Raw genomic sequence first — 23,893 nt, 5'->3', positions numbered from 1 at the left:
CCTCAACCTATCTTCATAGGGCTTGGTCCCTTGGCCCCAGATCATCCTCGTCGCTCTCCTCTGTACCCTTTCAATTGTATCTACATCCTTCTTGAAGTGAGGCCTCCAGAACTGCACACAGTACTCCAAGTGTGGTCTGACCAGTGCCGTATACAATGGGACTATGACAGCTTGTGATTTTGATGTGATGCCCCTGTTGATACAGCCCAAAATGGCATTTGCCTTTTTTACCGCTGCATCACACTGCCTGCTCATGTTTAGTTTACAATCCACAAGTACCCCAAGGTCTCGTTCACACACAGTGTTACCTAGAAGCGTATCCCCCATCCAGTAGGCATGCTTTTCATTTTTCTGACCCAGATGCAGAACTTTACACTTATCTTTATTAAATTGCATCTTGTTCTCATTTGCCCATTTTCCCATTGTGTTCAGATCTCGTTGAACTCTGTCTCTATCTTCCGGAGTATTTGCCAGTCCTCCCAATTTGGTGTCATCTGCAAACTTGATGAGTAGTCCCTCCACCCCCTCATCTAGATCATTAATAAATATGTTAAAAAGTACCGGGCTGAGCACCGAGCCCTGAGGTACCCCGCTACTCACCTATCTCCAGTCTGATGAAACACCATTGACAACAACTCTTTGAGTGCGGTTCTCTAACCAATTCCCTATCCACCTGACTATCTGAAAATCCAGATTGCAGTCCTTCAATTTATCCATTAGAACATCATGGGGAACCTTGTCAAAAGCTTTACTAAAATCCAAGTAAATGACATCAACCGAATTTCTCCGATCCAGCAAACCTGTTACTTGGTCAAAAAAGGAAACCAAGTTGGTCTGGCAGGACCTGTTGGAGACAAATCCATGCTGACTTCCTTGGATCACCAAATTGTCCTCCAGATGTTTGCAGATCGCTCCCTTTAATATCTGCACCATTATCTTCCCCACAACAGAGGTCAGACTCATTGGTCTGTAGTTTCCCGGGTCATCCTTCCTCCCTTTTTTGAAGATCGGAATAACATTTGTTCTCTTCCAGTCCTCCAGGACATCTCCAGTCCTTAAAGAGGTTCCGAAGATGATGGACAAGGGCTGTGCAAGTTCTCTGGAAAGTTCTTTGAGTATTCTCGGGTGCATTTCATCCGGACCAGGGGATTTGAACTCATCCAATGCAGCTAAATGCCTCTCGACAACCTCTCTATCCATGTTAACTTGCCACCCAGACACTGTCCTTTGGCTATGGCCATCTCTAGATGTGCCCAAACCCTTTGACCTGTGGGAAAAAACAGATGTAAAATAGGCACCGAGCCTTTCTACTTTCTCTGCATCTTCCGTTAGAGTTTGTCCATCCGCACCCAACAGTGGCCCTATTGCCTCCTTTACTTTACGTTTGCTCCTCACATAACTCAAAAATCTTTTCTTGTTACAATGGGCTTCCCTGGCCAATCTTAGCTCACTCTCAGCTTTGGCCTTTCTTATGATTGATCTACAGTGCCTAGTAACCTGTAGGTACTCTTCTTTAGAGCTCTGTCCTTCCCTCCATTTCCTGAACATTTTCCTTTTCTTTCTTAGTTCCTCTTTAAGTTCTCTGTTCATTCAAATAGGCTTCTTAGAGCTCCTGCAGTGTTTTCGTCTTTCTGGGATAGTCATTGATTGAGCATGCAATAGCTCCTGTTTGAGTAGCACCCACCCTTCACATGCTCCCTTCCCTTCCAGCATTCTCGTCCATGGTATGACACTCATCATGTCTCTGAGTTTATTAAAGTTTGCCCTACGAAAATCCAACATCCACGTCTGGCTACAAGCTTCCTTGGCTCCCCATCTCAAAAGGAATTCTATGAGTACATGGTCACATCCCCCTAGGGTCCCCACCTCCTTCACCTCATCCACCAACTCTTGCCTGTTGGTCAGTATTAAGTCCAGTATGGCTGAACCTCTTGTGGGTTCATCTACCATTTGATAAATGAAATTGTCAGCCAGGCAGGTCAGAAAGTTGCATGACTGAGGACGCTTCACAGAGTTTGTTTCCCAGCACACATCTGGGAAATTGAAGTCACCCATGATGACAAGGTCCTGCCGCTTGGATATTTTCTCAAGCTGCTCACAAAGTGTAGCATCCACATCCTCTCGTTGGTCAGGCGGTCGGTAGCAGAAACCAACCACCACACTGTTTGTTTTCCCCTCATTTATTTTCACCCAGATGCTTTCCACTGTAGATATGCTCTCCTTCACTGTAGATATGCTCTCCTTCTTTATTGCACCACTCCGGCCAGCGGTCGGAGTTCTGGAAGGTCGACCCAAGAAAGGCCTCTTCTCACTCCCCTCCACCCCTCTAGTTTTCTGTAGGGCCTTTCCCCCAGGGCCCCTAGCCTAACCTTCCTTCTTCACAACCATGTTCCCTTGGACAAACTCATTCTAGCTCTAATCTAAGAGACAGGGAAATTTGAGGCCCTACCACTAATTGCCCTAACACCTGTTTCTAAGGAAACATTGCAACTTATTAAACCTCCCACCAGCTACCTGTTTGTTATTTTTTTTTAGATAGACCCTAAGCTGACCTAACTTCTATGGAGTTTTCCTGTTCTTTCTCTTGTTTTGTTTTGTTTTTTTAAACTTAAGGAACCTGTCTGGGCCTAGCTAAGTTTAACTGGCCCTACCTAACCTACAGCAGGGAAAAATTAGGAAAAAAAACCTTTTAACACTTTTAAAGTGTTTTAAGCTACCTGAGTGTTACTAGCTAGAAGGAAGGCTGGAGCAGATTTGTGCACCAAGCCCCCACCTGATTTGCTAAGAAGAACCCCTAAACCTGTTGGCCTCTAAATCAATTCCTGACTCTACCAGGAAAGCTGGCCTTCAATAAGGCACAGACCCTGCTGGTTTAAAGTTTTTTAAACTACTAAGAAAGTTCTTTTTAGCCTAGATGCCAAATCACTTTTATCTTATAAATATGCAATCCTATCTAGCTACTTAGGAAATAATCTATCTATTCTAAAAAAATAGTAGACCTTTAAAATTTTTCCTGAAACTATGGATTTTACTACCTATTTAAAGGGTCACTAATTGGGCACCCCAAGAAGAACGCAGCAATTCCCCCCAGGAAACAATCTCTAAAACACCAACCAGCTGCCAGCCACCCAGGGCACTCCCCCAAAGGTGGCAACCAAGGAAAAGTGGCCCTGCAAGGCCCTAACAAGTAACCAAACAACCTAACTCTACCTAGGCCAACCAAAGAAACAGCTTCAACAAACAAACAAACAACCTTACCAGCAGCCATGCAGGGCACTCCCCCAAAGGCAGCTGGCAATCGAGATAAACTGGCCCTTCAAGGCCCTAACAGCTAAACCAACCTAAGAACAAACACAACTCCCCCCAATTGAAACTAGCCCCCCACCAAAAAACACCTACAACTACCAAACAACCAGCTACCACCCAGGGCACGAAGCCCAAAGGTGGCAACTGAGAAAACCTGGGGGGGGGGGAAACAAAATAATCAAACAACCCCCCAAAAAACAACCAGAAATAGTACAACTTCAAAATACAAGACCCAACCCCCACCCCCAAAATACTTTTAAAGAAAACCAAACAGCAAACACTTTAAACACAATAAAAACAGCAAATACAATTCCCCAACCCCCCCCCCCCAGGCCTCCACCCACAAAAACCCAAAGGCAAAAAACTTTGGAAAAGAGGAGGGAGAGAGAGGAAGAAGAGGGAGTGAAAATAGAGAAAAATAGGAAAGAAGAGAGAAAAAACCCTAAAACAAACTATTGGATGTTTTCTCCAGCGATGTTCAGTTGTCCACAGGCCAGTATCAGTATAATATTACTTCAGTATCAACCCCCTCTTGGTGCCAATCCATATTACAGCACCTGAAAATTGGTGATATTGTAGATATGAAAGGACAGGAGTGGCATGTAGTTTGTATGCCAAAACAGTTTATAAAAGCTTGCTAATTTGTCTCTGGCTGGCCTGTGAAGATGCAGTCCCATGTGTACTTGCACAGAAGCCCACTCAATGTGGGGGTTTTATTGTGTAACCCCACCACACGATGGCTTGCCGTGGGGGGTGGGCGGGATATTGAATGAATGAATGAATGAATGAATGAATGAATGAATGAATGAATGAATGAATGAATGAATGAATGAATGAATGAATGAAACCCTGTTTCTAAAAACATGGGCATGATCCTGTCAAAGTTGTATTCAATTTCAGGAGAATAGCAGTAAACATTTTATTATTGTTGTTGTTCTTGTTGTTGTTGTTGTTGTTATTAAAGTTTTAGACCGCCCTTCTCCAAATAGGTCTCAGGGCGGTTTACAACATAAAACACAATAAAATCCCCATTATTTGTTTATATTTATTAAAGCATACAAAATGTGCATTTAGAATATTTTGTGGGAAATGATCAATTTACCATGTGTTTCTTTTCAGATATCTTATATTTATGTTGGCTGCCCTCCATCAAAACATGTTGCCATTGAAAAGCAAGTTGTAACAGTTTTTTTTTCTTATCCTTTTATTTCATTTACAATAAAAATCAGATATTAGACCCACAGCAATATAGTCAGATATTAATCAGATATTTCTGTTCAGGGTTTTCATAAATATATAACTGACCTTGCTTATGACAAATTTGAAAATCCCCTCATACAAATATAGCATATTATGTTTGCAATATGTTTACATTTATCTAAGATCAGCTAATTCTTTCTAATCCAGAAGACTGAGAACAAAATTTTATTATTCAAAACCATCCTATCTGGATTAGTTAATTGGCACAAAAATGTTGCATTTTATATCTACAAAGCCATTTCAGAAAATTTACCATGCAGATTTTCAGCTGAGTAAATCCCAACAATTATACCTGTGGTGAAAAGCAGTGATAAACTGTGTATAGTTTCAGACAATTTAAAATTTCTTCATGATATTCTAGCAATAGACAATTAGGTTTGGATAAGCCAAAAAATACCTGAATCAGTGCTGATGTGGGGACTTTTCTACATGTCTGAGCCTAACTGTCCACCCCCTGCAGTTAAATGATCTGAATCAGAGGTGACCAAATCATGATTTGGCCATGATTCAACCCATTTAAATGCAACCCCCCACTTTCTCAGACAGTGCTGGGAAGGCAGGGGGAGAGAGCAGTGTACCAAATACCTGATAATGATAGGCGTGCCCTCTTTAAATCCCTCCCCAAGTTTGGGGAGAGATTTAAAGGGGGAGTGCACCTGTCATTGTCAGCTGTTAGGCATATGCCCACTTTCTTTAAAAGCTTCTCCTAGCTTTGTCTACAAAGATTGGGGGGAGGGATTTAAAGGGAGCAAGCCAAGCACCTGTCATTTCAGCTGTTCGGTGGGTGTTCTCTTCCCCCTTTCTCAGTGGAGATGCTCTCTGATGCCTGGGAAAGAAGGGGGAGCATGCAAAATGCCTGAAAATTTTCTGATTTGGTGAAATTGATTTGGCAGACTGAAGGGTATTCATGTGTTTTGGATTCAGCCCAAATCATTGTCAGGGCTGAATCTGAAATGATACAATTTTGTGTGTGTGTGTGAATGCCTATGTTACTTCTTCCACATGAGTCAAAGACTTATGAGTTCCTCTTCAGTTTTGTTATTATTTGGACATAGAAAGGCTGCCATATATAGCTAAGTAATCTATCAGCCTCTCCTCAGGATCCTGGCAATATATTCTTTTTCTTAAGCTGCTATAGCAAGTTCTTTTCCATCCCTACAAACATAAGAGCTGATTCAAAAGGGTAGCCGTGTTGGTCTGAAGAAGCACAATAAAACCAGAGTCCGGTAGCACCTTTAAGACCAACAAAGATTTATTCAAGGCGTGAGCTTTCGAGTGCAAGCAGATTCAAGCAGGTAGCCATGTTGGTCTGAAGCAGCAGAACAAATTTTGAGCTCAGTAGTACCTTTGTTCAGTAGCACTTTTATTCAAAGTTTTATTTTTAATAGAATATATTTAGGACCCAAGAAGAGAAAGCAGAGGATTCCCTATGCTCTATGGAACTTTCAGACTTCAGCATCCCATAGCCACTATGTTTATTGAAAAGCTGTTCCTGAAGATCAGGGAATTCTCTGAAACAGCCTCTATCACTATGCAAAAGGATGAAGTTGAAGGTGGTAAACTTGGGAAGCTCTTATGATTGAGCAGAAGGATTTTGAACACACAATCTGTACATTGTTCCCTGCTGTCTTATTCCCAGTTGTCTCCTTATCAGTCTGTATATGTACATTCCTCCCTTTATAAGCTCGGTGATGAAAGGAAGCAAAAATTACTATCACCAGAAAGAATGTGCTATGCCTACTCTGAATATGTTAAAAGCACTTCCCTCCCCCCCTGTTTTTTTTAATCACCCCAATCATGTTAGAACACAACTCCAGTATAACAAACTTGTCCATTCCCCCGTGCATGCCTTTAAGTTGCTAATTAATGTCATCTTTAATATCCCCCTTGATGGGAGCTTGATACATCATTTGAACCCCACATGGAGCATGAAAGATATTGGTCAAAGTCTTATAAATTGAGGTCATTCAGCATCAGCTTGTCTACTTGTATAACGAAATCGGAGTAGAGACTCACCGAAGCTCCACGTTGCCGACATGGAGGAGCTGGGGGCAGCAGGAAGACGCGCTGTTGCACGTGCCGCTCCACACGCTGCCCCGAGTGCTGCCGGGGCAAGCCTCTTAATGAAAAAGGTGTCGCTGATGCCTATTTAAGAGATGCCTCTTTCCTCCCTGACGGCGCAGCGGGAAGCTTCCCTCTCTCCATCCCTATGTTAAAAGCTGGTTTTGAAGCTTTGTTATGAAGGTTGTTTATTGTTAATATGTCACAGCTAGTGGTTGGCATGGGAGGATTCCTTTGGGGAGACAGGTCTGCAAACCAGTGCTCTCCTGTCATTGGGGTCTTCATAAGAGATGGCGCGTATGTGACCGGGTATGCCAACATTGCCAGGTGATTTGGGGACTCAGACAGAGGCGTACGCCCAGTGGGCCCCAATAAAACCATCCTCCCAAGGTGGGTTCCAGTTGGCAAGGGGTACCTTTGCTCTAGGCTGATGCCATGGCAGTGACTCCAGGGCGCCATCTGGAACTGTTGTCGGCTGACCATGTTTTTTGACGGATTCCTGTTCATGCCAGGCCAACACTCCTGCTGGAGTTGTATTAATAAAAGCTGTGGCCTTTTTTCTCCATTCCAAAAGATATTGGTGTTGCATCCTTCTTTGCTGCCTATACTTTGCCCTCCTGCTAGGCAACACTAGACCAGTTACATTAACATTAACCTCAGGGTTGTGCACACATTGTAACAGATGTTATCTTAAAATGTCCTCTTTTACCGGCTCATTAGGTTTGTTTCTATTACAGTACAAAATAAATGAATATCATAATCCCATCTCTAGAAGAAGAGTTGGTTCTTATATGCCACTTTTCTCTACTCGAAGGAGTGTCAAAGTGACTTACATTTGCCTTACCTTTCCTCTCAACATAAGAGACACCCTGTGAGGTAGGTGAGGCTGAGAGAGCCCTGATATTACTGCTTAGTCAGAACAGCTTTTTCAGTGTTGTGGCGAGCCCAAGGTCACCCAGCTGGCTGCATATGGAGGTGCATGGAATTAAACCGGCTCACTAGATTAGAAGTCTGCACTCCTAACGACTATACCAAGCTGGCACATTACTTTTCCCATCCCAGATCTTCTAATATACTGCAATCTTATCAATTAACACAATGTGCCATATTTTATGAATCTATTCATCAATGCCTGGCAGGCAAAGTTGTTTCCATATCTTTATATTTTAATGCTTTTTTGTTTTGTATTCATAGACCTTCAGTTTGCAAGGATGAAAATTTTACTTTCAGCATACCCGGGTAAGAATGTTATTGAATGTGTGAATAGAAATACATTCTTTGTAGATATTCATACATGGGTATTCTATAATATGCTGGTCCATATATGCTATATATGTATCTGTCTTGAGTGTCCTTTAGACTAGCGATCCCCAACCTGTGGGCAGCGGACCACATGTGGTCCTTCGACTAATTGGAGGTGGGCCCCGAAAGACGCCTTCTCCCCCCCCCCCGGCCCTTTACTTCATCCCCTCCGGACCTTTACAACACACTTCGGGTGTCATTGTCTCCCATCACTCCCAGATGGGACTATCTCGTTGCAGAGAAACAAGCTCAGGGTTCCCATTGATTTGTCATTGTCATGAGTTAAAATTTCCATGAAAATAAAATGTTCCTTATGTTCATTGTTGTGGTACGTCTGTATCTTATTTTGAAGGGATGTTTAAACATTACCATAGCGATCAGAGAGCGTTAGGGCAGTGGTTGAGAGCAGAGGAGTAAACTACCCTCCCAACGGGCCTCAGTAAAAGGTGTTGAGTGGCCCCGGTGAGTGGTCCCCGGCGTTGAGTGGTCCCTGGTGATAAAAAGGTTGGGGACCACTGCTTTAGACCCATTCTGCACTGGCAGCACCACACCAGGCTGCCGCTAGGTGTTTCAACCAGGGCAGGTGTTCGTGGGTCCAGGCAGCATGGCAGGCAGCTCTGCCGTGCTGCGCAGCACAGTGAATCCACCTTGGGAATTTTTTTTGTCCCTTATGGGACACCATAGTTGCAGCCATGAGTGGGGAGGAGCTGGGTCAGGATAGCCCAACTCTTCCCTTCCCCATGGCCTAGGCCCGACATAGGCCCTGTCAGGATCTGGGGCAAAAAAGGGGATGTGGGTATATCTGTGTTCTCTTACTCCAGGACAAATGAGGGCCTGAGCCAGCCCAGGCCTGGGACAGCCTTGGCCTGGCCATGACGTTATCTGGAATTGGGAATTTGCCCCACAACTAGATGAGTGGTTAGGTGGAGCAGGTTCCTTGTGTGGAAAAGGTCTGAGATAGGCAATAAATTCAATACATATACAGATTATATTGGGGACCTTATTTGGGTAGAAAGGCAGCATTAAAATATTTCAAATAAAAAAAAGTGTAGGAAGTGGAGTACACAGTTGACATTTCTATATTCTATTTTTCACTGCTTATCAGAGCAGTCAGTTATATTTTAACTACGGGCAAAGCCCATTGCATTCAGGAATACAACGGATGCTAGATTGGGGGGTTGGGGTGGAAGAACTCTGTGGATGGCCTCTCCCTCCCCCCAGGACCTGGAAAGGCTGCAAGCAGCTGTTATTGAACTCACCGGCAGGGACAGCTCTCCTGTGACAGAGATCTTCAGCTTCTGAGCCTCAGAGGGAAGTGGAGGGAGGAGGGAGTGGTCAGGAGTGGGGGATAGAAGATGATTGGCTGGGCACTGCATGGACAGGCAAGATGGTTGGTGGAGAAGGCATTCAGGGGCATGACAGCCACCCTGAGTGGGTGTTAAGCCCTGAGTGGCACTTAAGTCATGACACCAGCTTCTCTTCCAACCCCTTACCAGAAATATTAAGTGGAACAGATAATGTGAACCCAGATACATCATTCCTTTCTCCAACAGAACTTCCAAGTTATGGTAGGTAGAGGCAGCTCTTCTATGTGAGAATATATCAGGGACAGTGTCAATGAGTACAATCAATTCTATGTGCTTGGTGTTAATTTTGGAATGATCAGTTATTGTTGTAACTCAGCTGTAAAATTGGACAAATTTCCTCTAAATTGTATAATTGCAATATATTGAAGCAAGCAAGTGTGGTGTAATGATTACAGTGAGAGAAGGACTGATGGCATCTGGACTTTAATACTCATTAGGCCATTAAACTCATTGGATGACCTTGAACCAATCTCTGTCTCTCAGCTCATCCTACCATTTAGGGTTGTTTTGAGCATTAAATGGAAGAGGAATGAACCATGAATGCCCTGAGCTTCTTAAAGGAAGTCTAGGGTAAAGATGTGTTTCATAACCACAATGATCCACATGACAGTGACCTCTAGACTAGACTTCTGCAACTCGCTCTATGCAGGCCTACCCTTAACTTTGATCTGGAAACTAAAGCTGGTCCAGAATGCAGTGCCTAGGGTCCTCACAACAACACCATGGAGGTCCCACATCCGGCCAATTCTCCAACAATTGCACTGGCTACCATTTGAATTCTGGATCAGGCATAAGGTTACCTTCAAGGCCATACAAAGTCTGGGCCCAGTGTACCTGAGGGACCACCTCTCTGCCTGTGCCCCTCAAAGAGCTTTGTACCCTGCCAACTCGAACTGGCTAGTGATTCCTGGCCCCAAGGAAGTCCACTTGACCTCAACCAGGGCCAAAGCCTTCTGTGTCCTGGCCTGCACCTGGTGGAATGAGTTCCCAGAGGAGATGGGGACTCTAAAGGAAATAAAACAATTCCACAGAGCCTGCAAAAGGGAGCTCATCCGCCAGGCATTTGGTTGCGATCATCCAAAGTTAATCTACATTGACTGGACCCTCGAATCTCCTTCTCTTGAATCCAACTGTTACTCTGAGTTTGATGTACTGTTCTTGTTCTTTGCAGTCCATGAATTAATTAATGAATTAATGAATGAATAAATAACTAAATAAAATAGATTTGCATTAATGCATTTGACAGTATGGAGTTTGTGGCTTTGGTCCCAATTAGAAAGAAATGGAATAGCCTTCATAATCGATAAAAGAGTAGGAAAAGCAGTATTGGGATACAATCCCCAAAATGACAGAATAATCTTAGTTCGAATCCAAGGCAAACCATTCAACTTCACAGTAATCCAGGTCTATGCCCCAACCACTGCTGCTAAAGAGGATGGACCGGTTCTATGAAGCCCTACAACACCTTCTAGAAGCAATGCCAAAAAATGATGTTCTTATCATCATGGGGGATTAGAATGCTAAAGTAGGAAGCCAAAAGATTACCGGGATAACAGGCAAGTTTGGCCTTGGAGTACAAAATGAAGCAGGGTGCAGGCTGGTAGAATTTTGTCAAGAGAATACGATGGTCATAGCAAACACTCTTTTCCAACAACTCAAGAGACGACTCTACACGTGGACAACACCAGACAGTCAACACAGAAATCAGATTGACTATGTGCTCTGCAGCCAAAGATGGGAGAAGTTCTATACAGTCAGTAAAAACAAGACCAGGAGCCAATTGTGGTTCATCAGCTTCTTGTTGCAAAATTTAGGCTCAAATTGAAGAAAGTAGGGAAAAGCACTAGGCCACTCAGGTATGAACTAAATCATATCCCTGACAAATATACAGTAGAGGTGACAAATAGATTTAAGGAATTAGATCTGATAGACAGAGTGACTGAAGAACTATGGACGGAGGTTCGCAACATTGTGCAAGAGGTAGCAACTAAAACCATCCCAAAGAAAAAGAAATGCAAGAAAGCAAAATAGCTGTCTGAAGAAGCTTTACAAATAGCTGAGGAGAGAAGGGAAGTGAAAGGCAAGGGAGAAAAAGAAAGATACAACCAACTAAATGCTGAATTCCAGAGAATAGCTAGAAGAGATAAGAATGCCTTCTTAAATGAACAGTGCAAACTGTCAGGTCTGACAGACTATCAACGAAACTTCTGGATTAATAGTCGAATCTAATCAATACAGAAAATGCATTCACTTTTACTGGAAACTTCCCCCCCCCCAATGTTGTAAATTTTCCCAGAGAGCAAAAGCCCCCTCCCACAGGTGCCAGTCGGGCCTTGCATCCAGAATTGATAGCCGGGTCTTCTCAGCCTTGGGTGTTACACAGCTAACCGTCCCAGAGATAACACAGTCTAACATAATTGTCACAAAAAACTAAATCACAACACAGATAGTTCAGGATTATTACACAGCCAAAGAAACAGACACACATTGATACAAGATGGCACCACTCATGTCAAGCATAAATCATGGCAGTGATCATATGATCCTGACATTCCACCCTTCTAAACATATTTTTCCCCTCACTCAACCTCCTATGGCAGATCTGGGGCACAACAGAAATTTATGATGGAATTCCTTTACCAGCTTAGGGGCCCGCACATTCCCTGCCTCCACCCCCTCACAGTCCCCCATGGGAAATTCCTTCCAATCCACCAAATATTGAAGTTTTCCCCTATGCCACCGAGAGTCCGTTTTGATAGACTTCATAATGTGTGTCTTTATCCACAAACACAGGAAAAGGAACAGCAGCAGCTGGGTGCCAATTGTCTGGAGGTGGGGCTTTTTTCAGCAAGCTAGAATGAAAGAGAGGATGAACATGTCTGTAAGTCTTAGGCAAAGCAAGTTCCACATTCATGGGATTCATAATACGAATGATCTTTAAAGGCCCCACAAATTTGGGCCCCAGCTTGTGGGAAAGCTGCTGACAGTGCAGATTTTTTGTAGACACCAAGTCCCCCACAGTCCAGGCAGGAGTGGCACACCTTTTTTAGTCAGAATGTTTTTTATAGTTCCGTTTAGCCTTCTCTAAATTGTCAACAATGAGAGGCCAAGCTGAGGAAATGTCTGCTGCCCATTTCTTTTGCAGATTCCTCTGCCGGCACCCAGGTGGGTACTGCGATGAGATCAGTGCCATACACCACTTTGAAAGGGGATACTCCAGTAGATGAATGCACTCCATTGTTATAGACAAACTCACCCAGTGGCTACAGAGCTAGCCAGTCCGACTGATGATTATTTAGAAAGCAGCGCAAATACTGTTCCAAAATTTGATTCACGCGTTCAGTCTGGCCATTAGTCTCAGGATGGTACCCCGAGATCAGGGCTTGCTCTACCCTAAGCAGTTTTAAAAGCTCCCACCCGAACCTGGCAACATATTGAGAACCCCAGTCTGAAAGGACCCGATCTGGTAAACCATGTAGTTTGTACACGTGTTCCAAAAACAGGGAGGCTAGGTTGGGAGCCGAAGGCAGCCCTGCACAAGGGATGAACTGTGCCTGCTTAGAGAAGCATCCACTACCACCCAGATGACAGTTTTCCCATGACATGAGGGTAGATCTGTTATAAAATCCATGGTAATTTCTTTCCAGGGTGCCGAAGGAGTAGGTAATGGCTGCAACAGTCCCTTCTGCTTACCCCCTGCCAGTTTTGATGACAAGCAAATTGGGCAACCCTGTACATATTTTTCCACATCTGAGCACAGAGAAGGCCACCAATAATGCCTGTGCACTTGATGCAGGATTTTCACAAAGCCAAAATGACCTGCAGACCTGGAGTCATGACACAGTCTCAAAACCTCTTTTCTGGCAGCTGCAGGCACAAACAATTTCTCCCCTTTGCAAGATCTCATGGAGGTGAGCAGACTCGGGATCTGATGTGACATCTTTCTAGATCCATCCCCCTGGAGCGGAAACCCCTCCTTTGGTTTGGCTGCGTGTCACAGCCACCAGCCCCAACTGGGAGGGACTCAAAACCTTATCCACCAATGGCTCTTTCTTGTACTGGGGGAGGCACGAGAGTGCATCAGCCAAAAAATTCATTTTGCCTGGAATATGCTTTAGGGTGAAGTTGAAGTGAGAGAAAATCGCAGCCCAACACATTTGCTTTGCTGAGATAGTGCGGGGTTGCTTTAACGCAAGTTTTTATGATCAGTCCAGACTTCGAATGGAACCGGCAGAGCCCTCCAGCCAATGATGCCAAGTGGCTAAGGCAAGCTTTACTGTAGCCACTTCTTTCTCCCAAATCGCCCAATTTTTCTCAGGACCTGAAAATTTCTTTGAACTATAAGTGCGCAGGTGTAGGCAGCCATCACCCCCTTCTGCAAAATCACTGCCCCCATGGCCACATCAGACGAATCCATTTGCACAGTAAATATTTTCTGGAGGTCTGCATGAGCCAAAATTGGTTCTGTAGTAAACAGTGCCTTGAGCACTTCAAACGCTGCCTGACAGTCCTCTGACCAGCACAATGGTGCATTTGGCTTAGACACTTTCTGCCCCCCTCCCTTGGTCTTTAACAGATCAGTCAAAGGCAGAGCCACTTTAGCCAAATTAGGGATAAATGTTCTGTAAAAGTTGGCGAACCCTAGAAAACTTTGCAACTGTTTGCGCATTTTTGGGGGTTCCCACGCCAACAAGTCTCTAACTTTAACAGGATCCATCTTTATGTCTTTGGCAGAAACACAATACCCCAAAAAGTCAACACTCTGCTTGTGAAATTCACTTTTCAATAACTTGACATACAGCTGGTTCTTTCTAAGGCGCCGCAAGACTTTTCTCACTAAAGTCACATGTTCCTTTACATTTTCTGAATACAGCAAATATCATCTAGGTAAACAAGGGCTCCTTTATACAATAAATCATGCATGACTTCATTTATCACATTCATGAACACACCGGGCGTACCGGCCAATCAGAACGGCAGAACGGCATATCCAAACTGGCCCAAAGGGGTGTTAAATGCCGTTAAATATTCATGACCTTTCATAAATATATTCATGACCTTTCATAAATATAAACTTTCATAAATATAAACTAAATATATTAAATATTCATGACCTTTCATAATTCTCACTCTGTAATATGCCCCACACAGATCCAACTTTGTAAAAATCTTCCCTTTACCCAAATGCCCCAACAGATCTTTAATCAAAGGAATGGGGTAGGCATTTGAAGTGGAAACAGCATTCAGACCCCTATAATCCGTACACAACCGCAGTGTGCCATCTTTTTTCTTCACAAACAGCACCGGTGTGGCCATAGGGAACGTTGTTGGATGAATGAAACCCCTAGCTAAATTCTTGTCTAGAAAGCCACGCAGTCACATCATTTCTCTGGGACTCATGGAATACAGTTTTGCCTTGGGCAATGGCACCCTGGGTTTCAGCTCAATGGCACGATCAGTTTTCCAATGAGGGGGCAGCAGATCACATTCCTTCTCTCCAAACACTTCTTTCAAGTCCCAGTACTCCATAGGCACTCCTTAGGCACTCCCTAACCCGGGTACTCCCTGGCTGCATAGAGCAGTGTGCTCACGCCTTTGATTGGATTCGATGGTCAGGTCTGACAAACTAGCAACAAAACTTCTGGATTAGTAGAAAGCTTTATTGCTAAGCAGCTCAGTACATTATGACTTTCATAGTCGAATCTAATCAATACAGAAAATGCATTAACTTTTACTGGAACCTATTCCCAACCAAAGTTGTAAATTTTCCAGGAGAGCAAAAGCCCCCTCCTGCAGTGCCAGTCTGGCCTTGCATCCAGAATTGATAGCCGGGTCTTCTTGGCCTTGGGTGTTACACAGCTAACCATCCCAGAGATTACTCAGTCTAACATAATTGTTACAAAAAACTAAATAACTACACAGACAGTTCAGGATTGTTACACAGCCAAAGAAACAGACACACATTGATACAAGATGGTACCACTCAGGTCAAGCAGAAATCATGGCAGTGATCATGTGATCTTGACATAAACAAATAGAAGAAAACAATAGAATAGGTAGGACCACAGATCTCTTCAAAAAATTGGAGATATGAAGAGAACATTTCATGCAAAGATGTGTATGATAAAGGACCTAACAGAAGCAGAAGAGCCTCTTGTGGCACAGAGTGGTAAGGCAGCAGACATGCAGTCTGAAGCTCTGCCCATGAGGCTGGGAGTTCAATCCCAGCAGTTGGCTCAAGGTTGACCCAGCCTTCAATCCTTCCGGGGTCAGTAAACTGGCAGGGGAAGGCACAAGCATTGGCAAACCATCACATAGGCCCATTATGCACGGCCGCCGAAACGGCGATTTCGGGTCATGTGGAAAACGCGGAGGGGGAAGATGCGACGCATACCGGTTATGCACGGGGCGGGGCGCGACAGCGGCAAAACCCAGAGTAACCGATTATGCACGCGCCGATCCGGGCGCCGCTTCTGGTTGCGCCCCGCTCACCCGGAAGCTGCGCTTTCTTCCGCGTTTCACTGACGCGGCTTTTTCGGCGGCATGCACCGAAGCTGCAGCCGGTTGCAGCCGGCTCCGTGCGTTATCCGTGATTTTAGTCGCCGCCATTCCACCCCGAATGTGCGCTAAACCCCCCGTGCATAATGGGTCATATTGAGTCTTCCATGAAAACATTAGAGGGCATCACCGCAAGGGTCGGACATGACCCGGTGATTGCACAGGGGATACCTTTACCTTACCTTTAACAAAAGCAGAACAGATTTTAAAAGGTGGCAGAATTATACAGAAGAACTATACAAGAGCAAGCTTAACATGAAGCTAGAGGAGGTGAAAGCATTCCAGTTGAACTATTCAAAATCTTAAAAGACGATACAGTAAAAGTGCTACATTCAATATGCCAGCAAATTTGGAAAACTCAACAGTGTCCATAGGATTGGAAAAGATCAGTTTACATTCCAATCCCAAAGAAGGGCAATGCCAAAGAATGTTCAAACTACCACACCATTGCACTTATTTCTCATGCTAGCAAAGTTATGCTCAAAATCCTACAAGCCAGGCTCCAGCAATATGTGGACCGAGAACTTCCAGAAGTACAGGCAGGATTTCGAAGAGGCTGAGGAACTAGAGATCAAATTGCCAACATATGCTGTATCATGGAGAAAGCTAGGGAGTTCCAGAAGAACATCTACTTCTGCTTTACTGACTATGGTAAAGCCTTTGATTGTGTGGAGAAAACCAAATTGCGGCAAGTTCTTAAGGAGATGGGAATACCAGAGCATCTTATCTGTCTTCTGAGAAACCTATATGCAAGTCAAGAAGCAACAGTGCGAACCGGGCATGAAATCACTAATTGGTTCAAAATTGAGAAAGGAGTTCAGCAAGGCTGTATACTGTCGCCTTGCCTATTTAACTGGTATGCAGAGCACATCATGAGAAAGGTGGGGTTAGATGAGTCACAAATTGGGATCAAGATTGCAGGGAGAAATAACAACCTCAGATATGCAGATGAAACCACTCTAATGGCAGAAAGCGAAGAGGAACTAAAGAGCTTTTTGATGTGGGCGAAGGAGGAGAGTGCAAAAGTTGGCTTGAAACTCAACATCAAGAAAACGAAGATCGTGGCATCCAGCCCTATCAATTCCTGGCAAATAGATGGGGAAGAAATTGAGGTAGTGACAGAGTTTATTTTCCTGGGCTCCAAGATCACTGCAGATGGGGACTGCAGCAAAGAAATTAAAAGACGCTTGCTCCTGGGGAGGAAAGCTATGGCAAATTTAGACAGCATCCTAAAAAGCAGAGACATCACCCTGCCAACAAAAGTGCGTCTGGTCAAGGCTATGGTATTCCCAGTTGCAATGTATCGCTGTGAAGTTGGACCATAAGGAAGGCCAAGCGTCAAAGAATTGAGGCTTTTGAGCTCTGGTACTGGAGAAGACTCTTGCGTGTCTCTTGGACCGCAAGATGAACAAACTGGTCAGTCCTAGAGGAGATCAGCCCTGCCTGCTCTTTAGAAGGCCAGATCCTGAAGATGAAACTCAAATACTTTGGCCACCTCATGAGAAGGAAGGACTCCCTGGAGAAGAGCATAATGCTGGGAGCGATTGAGGGCAAAAGAAGAAGGGGCTGACAGAGAATGAGGTGTCTGGATGGAGTCACTGAAGCAGTCGGTGCAAACTTAAATGGACTTCGAGGAATGGTAGAGGACAGGAATGCCTGGAGAAGGGCGCTTTGTGTGGGAGGCTTCGTCGCCGGGTGGTGGGTGGCAGGAAGGACCGGCGGAGAGGCAGAATTTTGGGGGGGTCTGGTGGGTTGGAAGAGTGTGGCAGATGGGAGTGGGGGGGTGGGGGGATTCGCAGCAGGCGGACGCTTACCTTGGTGGTTCCAGCGGGGAAGTCGGCTCTGGAGGGGCGCGAGGTGCCCCTCCCCGGGTGATGGGGCTGTTGCCTCCAGCATGCCACCGATCCTGGTGTCATAGGGGGAAGGCTTGTTGGGAGGCTGGGGAATCCATCCCCATTCCCCGGGCAAGTTGGGAGGCTCTCCGACAGGAAAGTAGATGTAAATACAAAAATCTTCTTAAGCAAAAGAAACTGGATCATTCAAAACAATTATGGCAAGGAAAGTAGCAGGGCCGCTGCATCAAAGACGCGGTGGCCCTGCTCCTTTCTCCGTGGCGAAGGCTTTGTTGGAGCCGGTGGACGGCTCGGCAGAGTGCAGAGTCGAGGACGGGCCAAGCAGCTAATGGGGAGGCATGGTTTGCGCACCTCCCTATTGGCTACTTGGCCCCCGAGTGACACTCAGAAGGGTGAATCAGGAGCCGCTTCGCGGCTTCTGATTGGCCCCTCCGAGTTTTTATCAAGGACGGTGCATGCCCCTTTCTACTCCCGACTTTCACTTAGCGCTTTATTAATACCGCTCTGCAGGAGTGGTTATAGATAGAGAAAAAAGTGGTCATATTATTCACCCTGCTTCTTTAGAGATATAGCCTAGTAGCTTTATAACCACTCATTTTTTAGTCTTGAGCAGCTTTTTCTGCTCGACTGTGGTCTAATTCTGAGGACTGAAGAGTATTGAGCACTAAAGCCATTATGAACACTTGCCCCAGAAAACTTGTCTGAATGTGTAGAAATAAGCTAGACAAGAACTTGCCAGAAATGTTACATAGTTACAATCATATAACATTTTTCTGACTTTAGGCAATATCTATTGGATAATAAGGATAAAGACCTGGTAAGTATGATTGATTGATTGATTGACTGATTGATTGACTGATTGATTGACTGATTCAAATACAATGAAAGAAAACCTCTACTAAATAATCTTTTCCACTAGGAAGTAAAGTACAATAAGGAACTATATGGTTGCCTAATAGATGTCTTTTATGAAGATCCATTTCGTCCTACTGTTGCCTTGTAAGTAGTGTTCAGATGTTGTGGACTTCGATGAAAAAGATGTATGAAAAAAGAAATAGAAGCCATTTTCCTATTTTTTTTTTCTCCTGACCTCATCAGACTTACAGGAATAAAATTTTCAGTATACTTAAACCCTTGATTAACCATCTCTTGTGTGTGCTATGAACATTCATGGGAAAAATTCTGTCCAACTCTCTGTGGCAGCTGGCTGAATCAAAATATGTTTTTGCTATTTTATACATAGTCATTATGCTGTATTTTTATTATTTTCAGGTATAAACACAAGAAATTTGTTAAGTTCATTGAGTCAGAATATGTACTGTGGGAGATTAATGGCAGGACTGATTTTCTCTACAATGCAACTATGGCACAGGTAGGTGGCTATCTATACACAAAAGCAAATTTGGATTTGGTAGTTTGTATACTTCTTTAGAGCCTCTTGTGGCACAGAGTGATAAGGCAGTGATATGCTGTCTGAAGCTGTCTGCCCATGAGGCTGGGAGTTCGATCCCAGCAGCCGGCTCAAGGTTGAGTCAGCCTTCCATCCTTCCGAGGTCAGTAAAATGAGTGCTTGGTGCTGGGGGTAAACGGTAATGACTGGGGAAGGCACTGGCAAACCACCCCGTATTGAGTCTGCCATGAAAACGCTAGAGGGCATCACCCCAAGGGGCAGAAATGACCCAGTGCTTGCACAGGGGATACCTTTACCTTTTATAGTTCTTTAAAGAGTGAATCAGCCTTTCACACAAACAGTAAGTATATTACCTTCTATATAGCTCTTGAAAGAATCATAGTTTTGTCATCAGCACAATCAAGGCTATGCCCTCTTGGCTTCTAGAATGCTATCTGTAGTCCTCCAGTTCTCATATGCCGCTTTTCTCTACCCAAAGGAGGCTCAAAGCGGCTTACAGTCGCCTTCCCTTTCCTCTCCCCACAACAGACACCCTGTGGGGTAGGTGAGGCTGAGAGAGCCCTGATATCACTGCTCGGTCAGAACAGTCTTATCAGTGCCGTGGCAAGCCCAAGGTCACCCAGCTGGCTGCATGTGGGGAAGTGCAGAATCGAACTCGGCATTCCAGATTAGAAGTCTGTACTCCTAACCACTACACCAAACTGGCTCTCAAAAGAAATTGAGCAGAAATTATTAATATTTATGAATTATTTTACCTTACCCCCATCAGAATCTTTTTATTCAGTGGGCAAAAGGGGCAGTTGCCTGATGTAGCCATCAGGATGGCCTCATAGGTCCCAAACAATCCAAGGACACCACCAAAGGCCAAGCCAGAACTAAAAATGGCTGGCTGGCAGAGATGTGCTGCTATCAGGAGAGCAGGGCTTTAAAAGCTGGCAGCCAGAAGGACAGTGGATGGGCTGAAAACACAGGAGGGAGCTGCTGAGCCTGAGAGGCCAAGTAAGGTGCTGGAAGAGAGATGGACTGGGAGGGCCATCCAGAAGTCCAGCCGAGACAACAGTTAGGGCAGGAGGCCAAGGTAGGTGATGGGTGTTGGCAGAGCTAACCATAGGACTGGGGAGAATGGCAGCACAGGGGAGGAATGAACAAGAGCAGGGCCACTGGAGCAGAGATCAGGCCCTGCCCCTAAAGGACAGAGTCGAGTGACTGGAAACAAGAGGGCCAAAAGCAAGGTGCCCGGGGCCAGCCAGAAACACTGGAGGTTTCCTAAAGGAATTCAGAGCTGCCTGTGTCCAATGTAGGCCAAAGAAAGGAGATGGACTATACATCTTAGAAAGGTACAGAGGTTTAGGGTGAGTGGGCACTGAGGATAGGTACTTAAAGAGCTGTATACATTCATAATTGCTAAAGCAGGTGGTCCAAGAAGAACCTGAAAGGGAAGCTCTTATGCATCAGAACTGAGGGTCACTGGTCTGAGATAACAGTAAGGAGTGACACCCAACTATTGTCAGAAACCCACTGCTGGGCCCATAATGATTCCTTGAACAGCTGGGTTGCCATGTTCTTTGTTCATTCTCGTTGTTTCTTGCGGGTTGAAAGTGGCATTGTGTATAGCAGAGACAAGATAGCACTAGTACTAGGTGGGAAGGATTAATAAGGATATTACTGCCGTCTTTGTGATACTGTTTTATTGTGTAAATTGGGAAAATTGAGATTTTATTCTTTTAGAATTTTATGATGTGAACTGCCGTGAGACCTGTCGAGGAGTGGCAGTATACAAGTCCAAAAGTAACTAAATAAATAAATAGCTATCAGTCTCTGATATGAGCATGTGCCAGCAGTTACTCAAGCCCTGAGGACTCCAGCAGCTATTCAACTGAGCATGGCAGTAGCAGCCACTGGCAGCTGCAGTGAGCCCAGGGGCAGTGGTGGATACCAGTTGCTGAACTCAGTTTTAAAGGGTGGGACCTCAGTCATGCAACTTTCTGACCTGCCTGGCTGACAATTTCATTTATCAAATGGTAGATGAACCCCCAAGAGGTTCAGCCATACTGGACTTAACCAACAGGCAAGAGTTGGTGGATGAGGTGAAGGAGGTGGGGACCCTAGGGGGAAGTAACCTTGTCCTCATAGAATTCCTTTTGAGATGGGGAGGCAAGGAAGCTTGTAGCCAGACGCGGATGTTGGATTTTCGTAGGGCAAACTTTAATAAACTCAGAGACATGATGAGTGTCATACCATGGACGAGAATGCCGGAAGGGAAGGGAGCATGTGAAGGGTGGACGCTACTCAAACAAGAGCTATTGCATGCTCAATCAATGACTATCCCAGAAAGACGAAAACACTGCAGGAGCTCTAAGAAGCCTATTTGGATGAACAGAGAACTTCAAGAGGAACTAAGAAAGAAAAGGAAAATGTTCAGGAAATGGAGGGAAGGACAGAGCTCTAAAGAATAGTGCCTACAGGTTACTAGGCACTGTAGATCAATCATCAGAAAGGCCAAAGCTGAGAGTGAGCTAAGATTGGCCAGGGAAGCCCATTGTAACAAGAAAAGATTTTTCAGTTATGTGAGGAGCAAACGTAAAGTAAAGGAGGCAATAAGGCCACTGTTGGGTTCGGATGGACAAACTCTAACGGAAGATGCAGAGAAAGCAGAAAGGCTTAGTGCCTATTTTACATCTGTTTTTTCCCACAGGTCAAAGGGTTTAGGCCAATCTAAAGATGGCAGTAGCCAAAGGATAGTGTCTGGGTGGCAGGTTAACATGGATAGAGAGGTTGTCAAGAGGCATTTAGCTGCACTGGATGAGTTCAAATCCCCTGGGCTGGATGAAATGCACCCGAGAGTGCTCAAAGAACTTTCCAGAGAACTTGCACAGCCCTTGTCCATCATCTTCGGGACCTCTTTAAGGACTGGAGATGTCCCAGAGGTCTGGAAGAGAGCAAATGTTATACCGATCTTCAAAAAAGGGAGGAAGGATGACCCGGGAAACTACAGACCAGTGAGTCTGACCTCTGTTGTGGGGAAGATAATGGAGCAGATATTAAAGGGAGCGATCTGCAAACATCTGGAGGACAATTTGGTGATCCAAGGAAAGTGATCCAAAGTCTGACAGGACCTGTTGTCTCCAACAGGTCCTGTCAGACCAACCTGGTTTCCTTTTTTGACCAAGTGACAGGTTTGCTGGATTGTGGAAATTCGGTTGATGTCGTTTACTTGGATTTTAGTAAAGCTTTTGATAAGGTTCCCCATGATGCAGCGGTAAAAAAGGCAAATGCCATTTTGGGCTGTATCAACAGGGGCATCACATCAAAATCACAAGATGTCATAGTCCCATTGTATAGTCCCATAGTCCCACTGGTCAGACCGCACCTGGAGTACTGTGTGCAGTTCTGGAGGCCTCACTTCAAGAAGGATGTAGATAAAATTGAAAGGGTACAGAGGAGAGCGATGAAGATGATCTGGGGCCAAGGGACCAAGCCCTATGAAGATAGGTTGAGGGACTTGGGAATGTTCAGCCTGGAAAAAAGGAGGTTGAGAGGGGACATAATAGGAGGTTGAGAGGGGACATGATAGCCCTCTTTAAGTATTTGAAAGGTTGTCATTTGGAGGAGGGCAGGATGCTGTTCCCATTGGCTGCAGAGGAAAGGACACGCAGTAATGGGTTTAAACTACAAGTACAACAATATAGGCTAGATATCAGGAAAAAAATTTTCACAGTAGTTCAGCAGTGGAATAGGCTGCCTAAGGAGGTGGTGAGCTCCCCCTCACTGGCAGTCTTCAAGCAAAGGTTGGATACACACTTTTCTTGGATGCGTTAGGATGCTTAGGGCGGATCCTGCGTTGAGCAAGGGGCTGGACTAGATGGCCTGTATGGCCCCTTCCAACTCTATGATTCTATCATTCTATGATTCTATGACCTGAAGCCTTGCCAAGTCAGCAATGAGGGGAAATATGGGATTCATTCTTCCAAATGTGTGCCAGGGCCCCACTTGTCTATAGATCTTATAATCCACATGGGCCCATCCGTGTATACTACAATTTGTATACAAAGAACATTTACAGACTAGGCATGTGCACAGAAAAATATATCTGGACCATTTTGGATTTGGCCAGAATGGTCCAAATGATCCTTCAATGGGTGGGATTTCAGCTGAATCTGAAATGGTCCGGATTTTTCTCTTGTCACCCTCCCTTTCTAGGCAGTGGAGAATGTCTCTGCTGCATGAGAAAGGAAGGAGGCATTTAAAGGGTCCACGAATTAGCTAATCATGACAGATCAGCTGATAGGTACTCCCTTTAAATGCTTTCCCCCTGCCTGCTCAAGCACTACCATGGAAGGTGGGGAGCAGAATGTGTCCTTTATCCAATGCCAGCGAGCAGCTGGCTCCTTAAGGATCGGAGAGAGCAGGTGCAAAATTCCCCATGCCTTCCCTCCACAATGTGAGCATGCAGGTTTGGACTAGACTCTTCCACCCCGCACTTCCCTTGAGCTGACTGCAGGCAGCTCCAGGAGGGAGACTGAGTGCAGGATGGAGGAGTCCAGCCCACACACTCTTTCCCCTTGAGCTGGCTGCAGAGGACTCTGGGAGGGCTTCTTAGAGAACAGGTATAGTGCCCGAAGATTGGAAGTGGGCAAATGTTGTCCCCATCTTCAAGAATGGGAAATAGACCTGGGTAACTGCTGACCCATCAGCTTGACATCTATAGCTGGCAAAAATGTAGAACAAGTAGTCTGAGGAGGAGTGCATGCACTCGAAAGCTCACACAGATTACT

The 23,893-nt window shown here is 44.9% G+C and overlaps 1 protein-coding gene across 1 annotated transcript in view; it reads left to right on the top strand.

Moving 5' to 3' along the window:
• Positions 1–23,893, top strand: part of LOC143840978 (cation channel sperm-associated auxiliary subunit epsilon-like) — a 156,619-nt gene that overhangs the window by 119,415 nt on the left and 13,311 nt on the right. Inside the window, exons 15-19 of the mRNA XM_077344486.1 lie at positions 4,426–4,478; positions 7,822–7,866; positions 18,491–18,524; positions 18,627–18,706; positions 18,980–19,079. Of these exons, the coding sequence (XP_077200601.1) occupies positions 4,426–4,478; positions 7,822–7,866; positions 18,491–18,524; positions 18,627–18,706; positions 18,980–19,079 (312 nt within the window). The remainder of the gene's footprint in view (positions 1–4,425; positions 4,479–7,821; positions 7,867–18,490; positions 18,525–18,626; positions 18,707–18,979; positions 19,080–23,893) is intronic.

This window comes from Paroedura picta, chromosome 1 (genome assembly GCF_049243985.1).
Source record: "Paroedura picta isolate Pp20150507F chromosome 1, Ppicta_v3.0, whole genome shotgun sequence".
NCBI lineage: Eukaryota > Metazoa > Chordata > Lepidosauria > Squamata > Gekkonidae > Paroedura > Paroedura picta.
The sequence above is the reverse complement of the archived record's forward strand: the minus strand, read 5'-3'. Positions and strand labels throughout refer to the sequence as shown.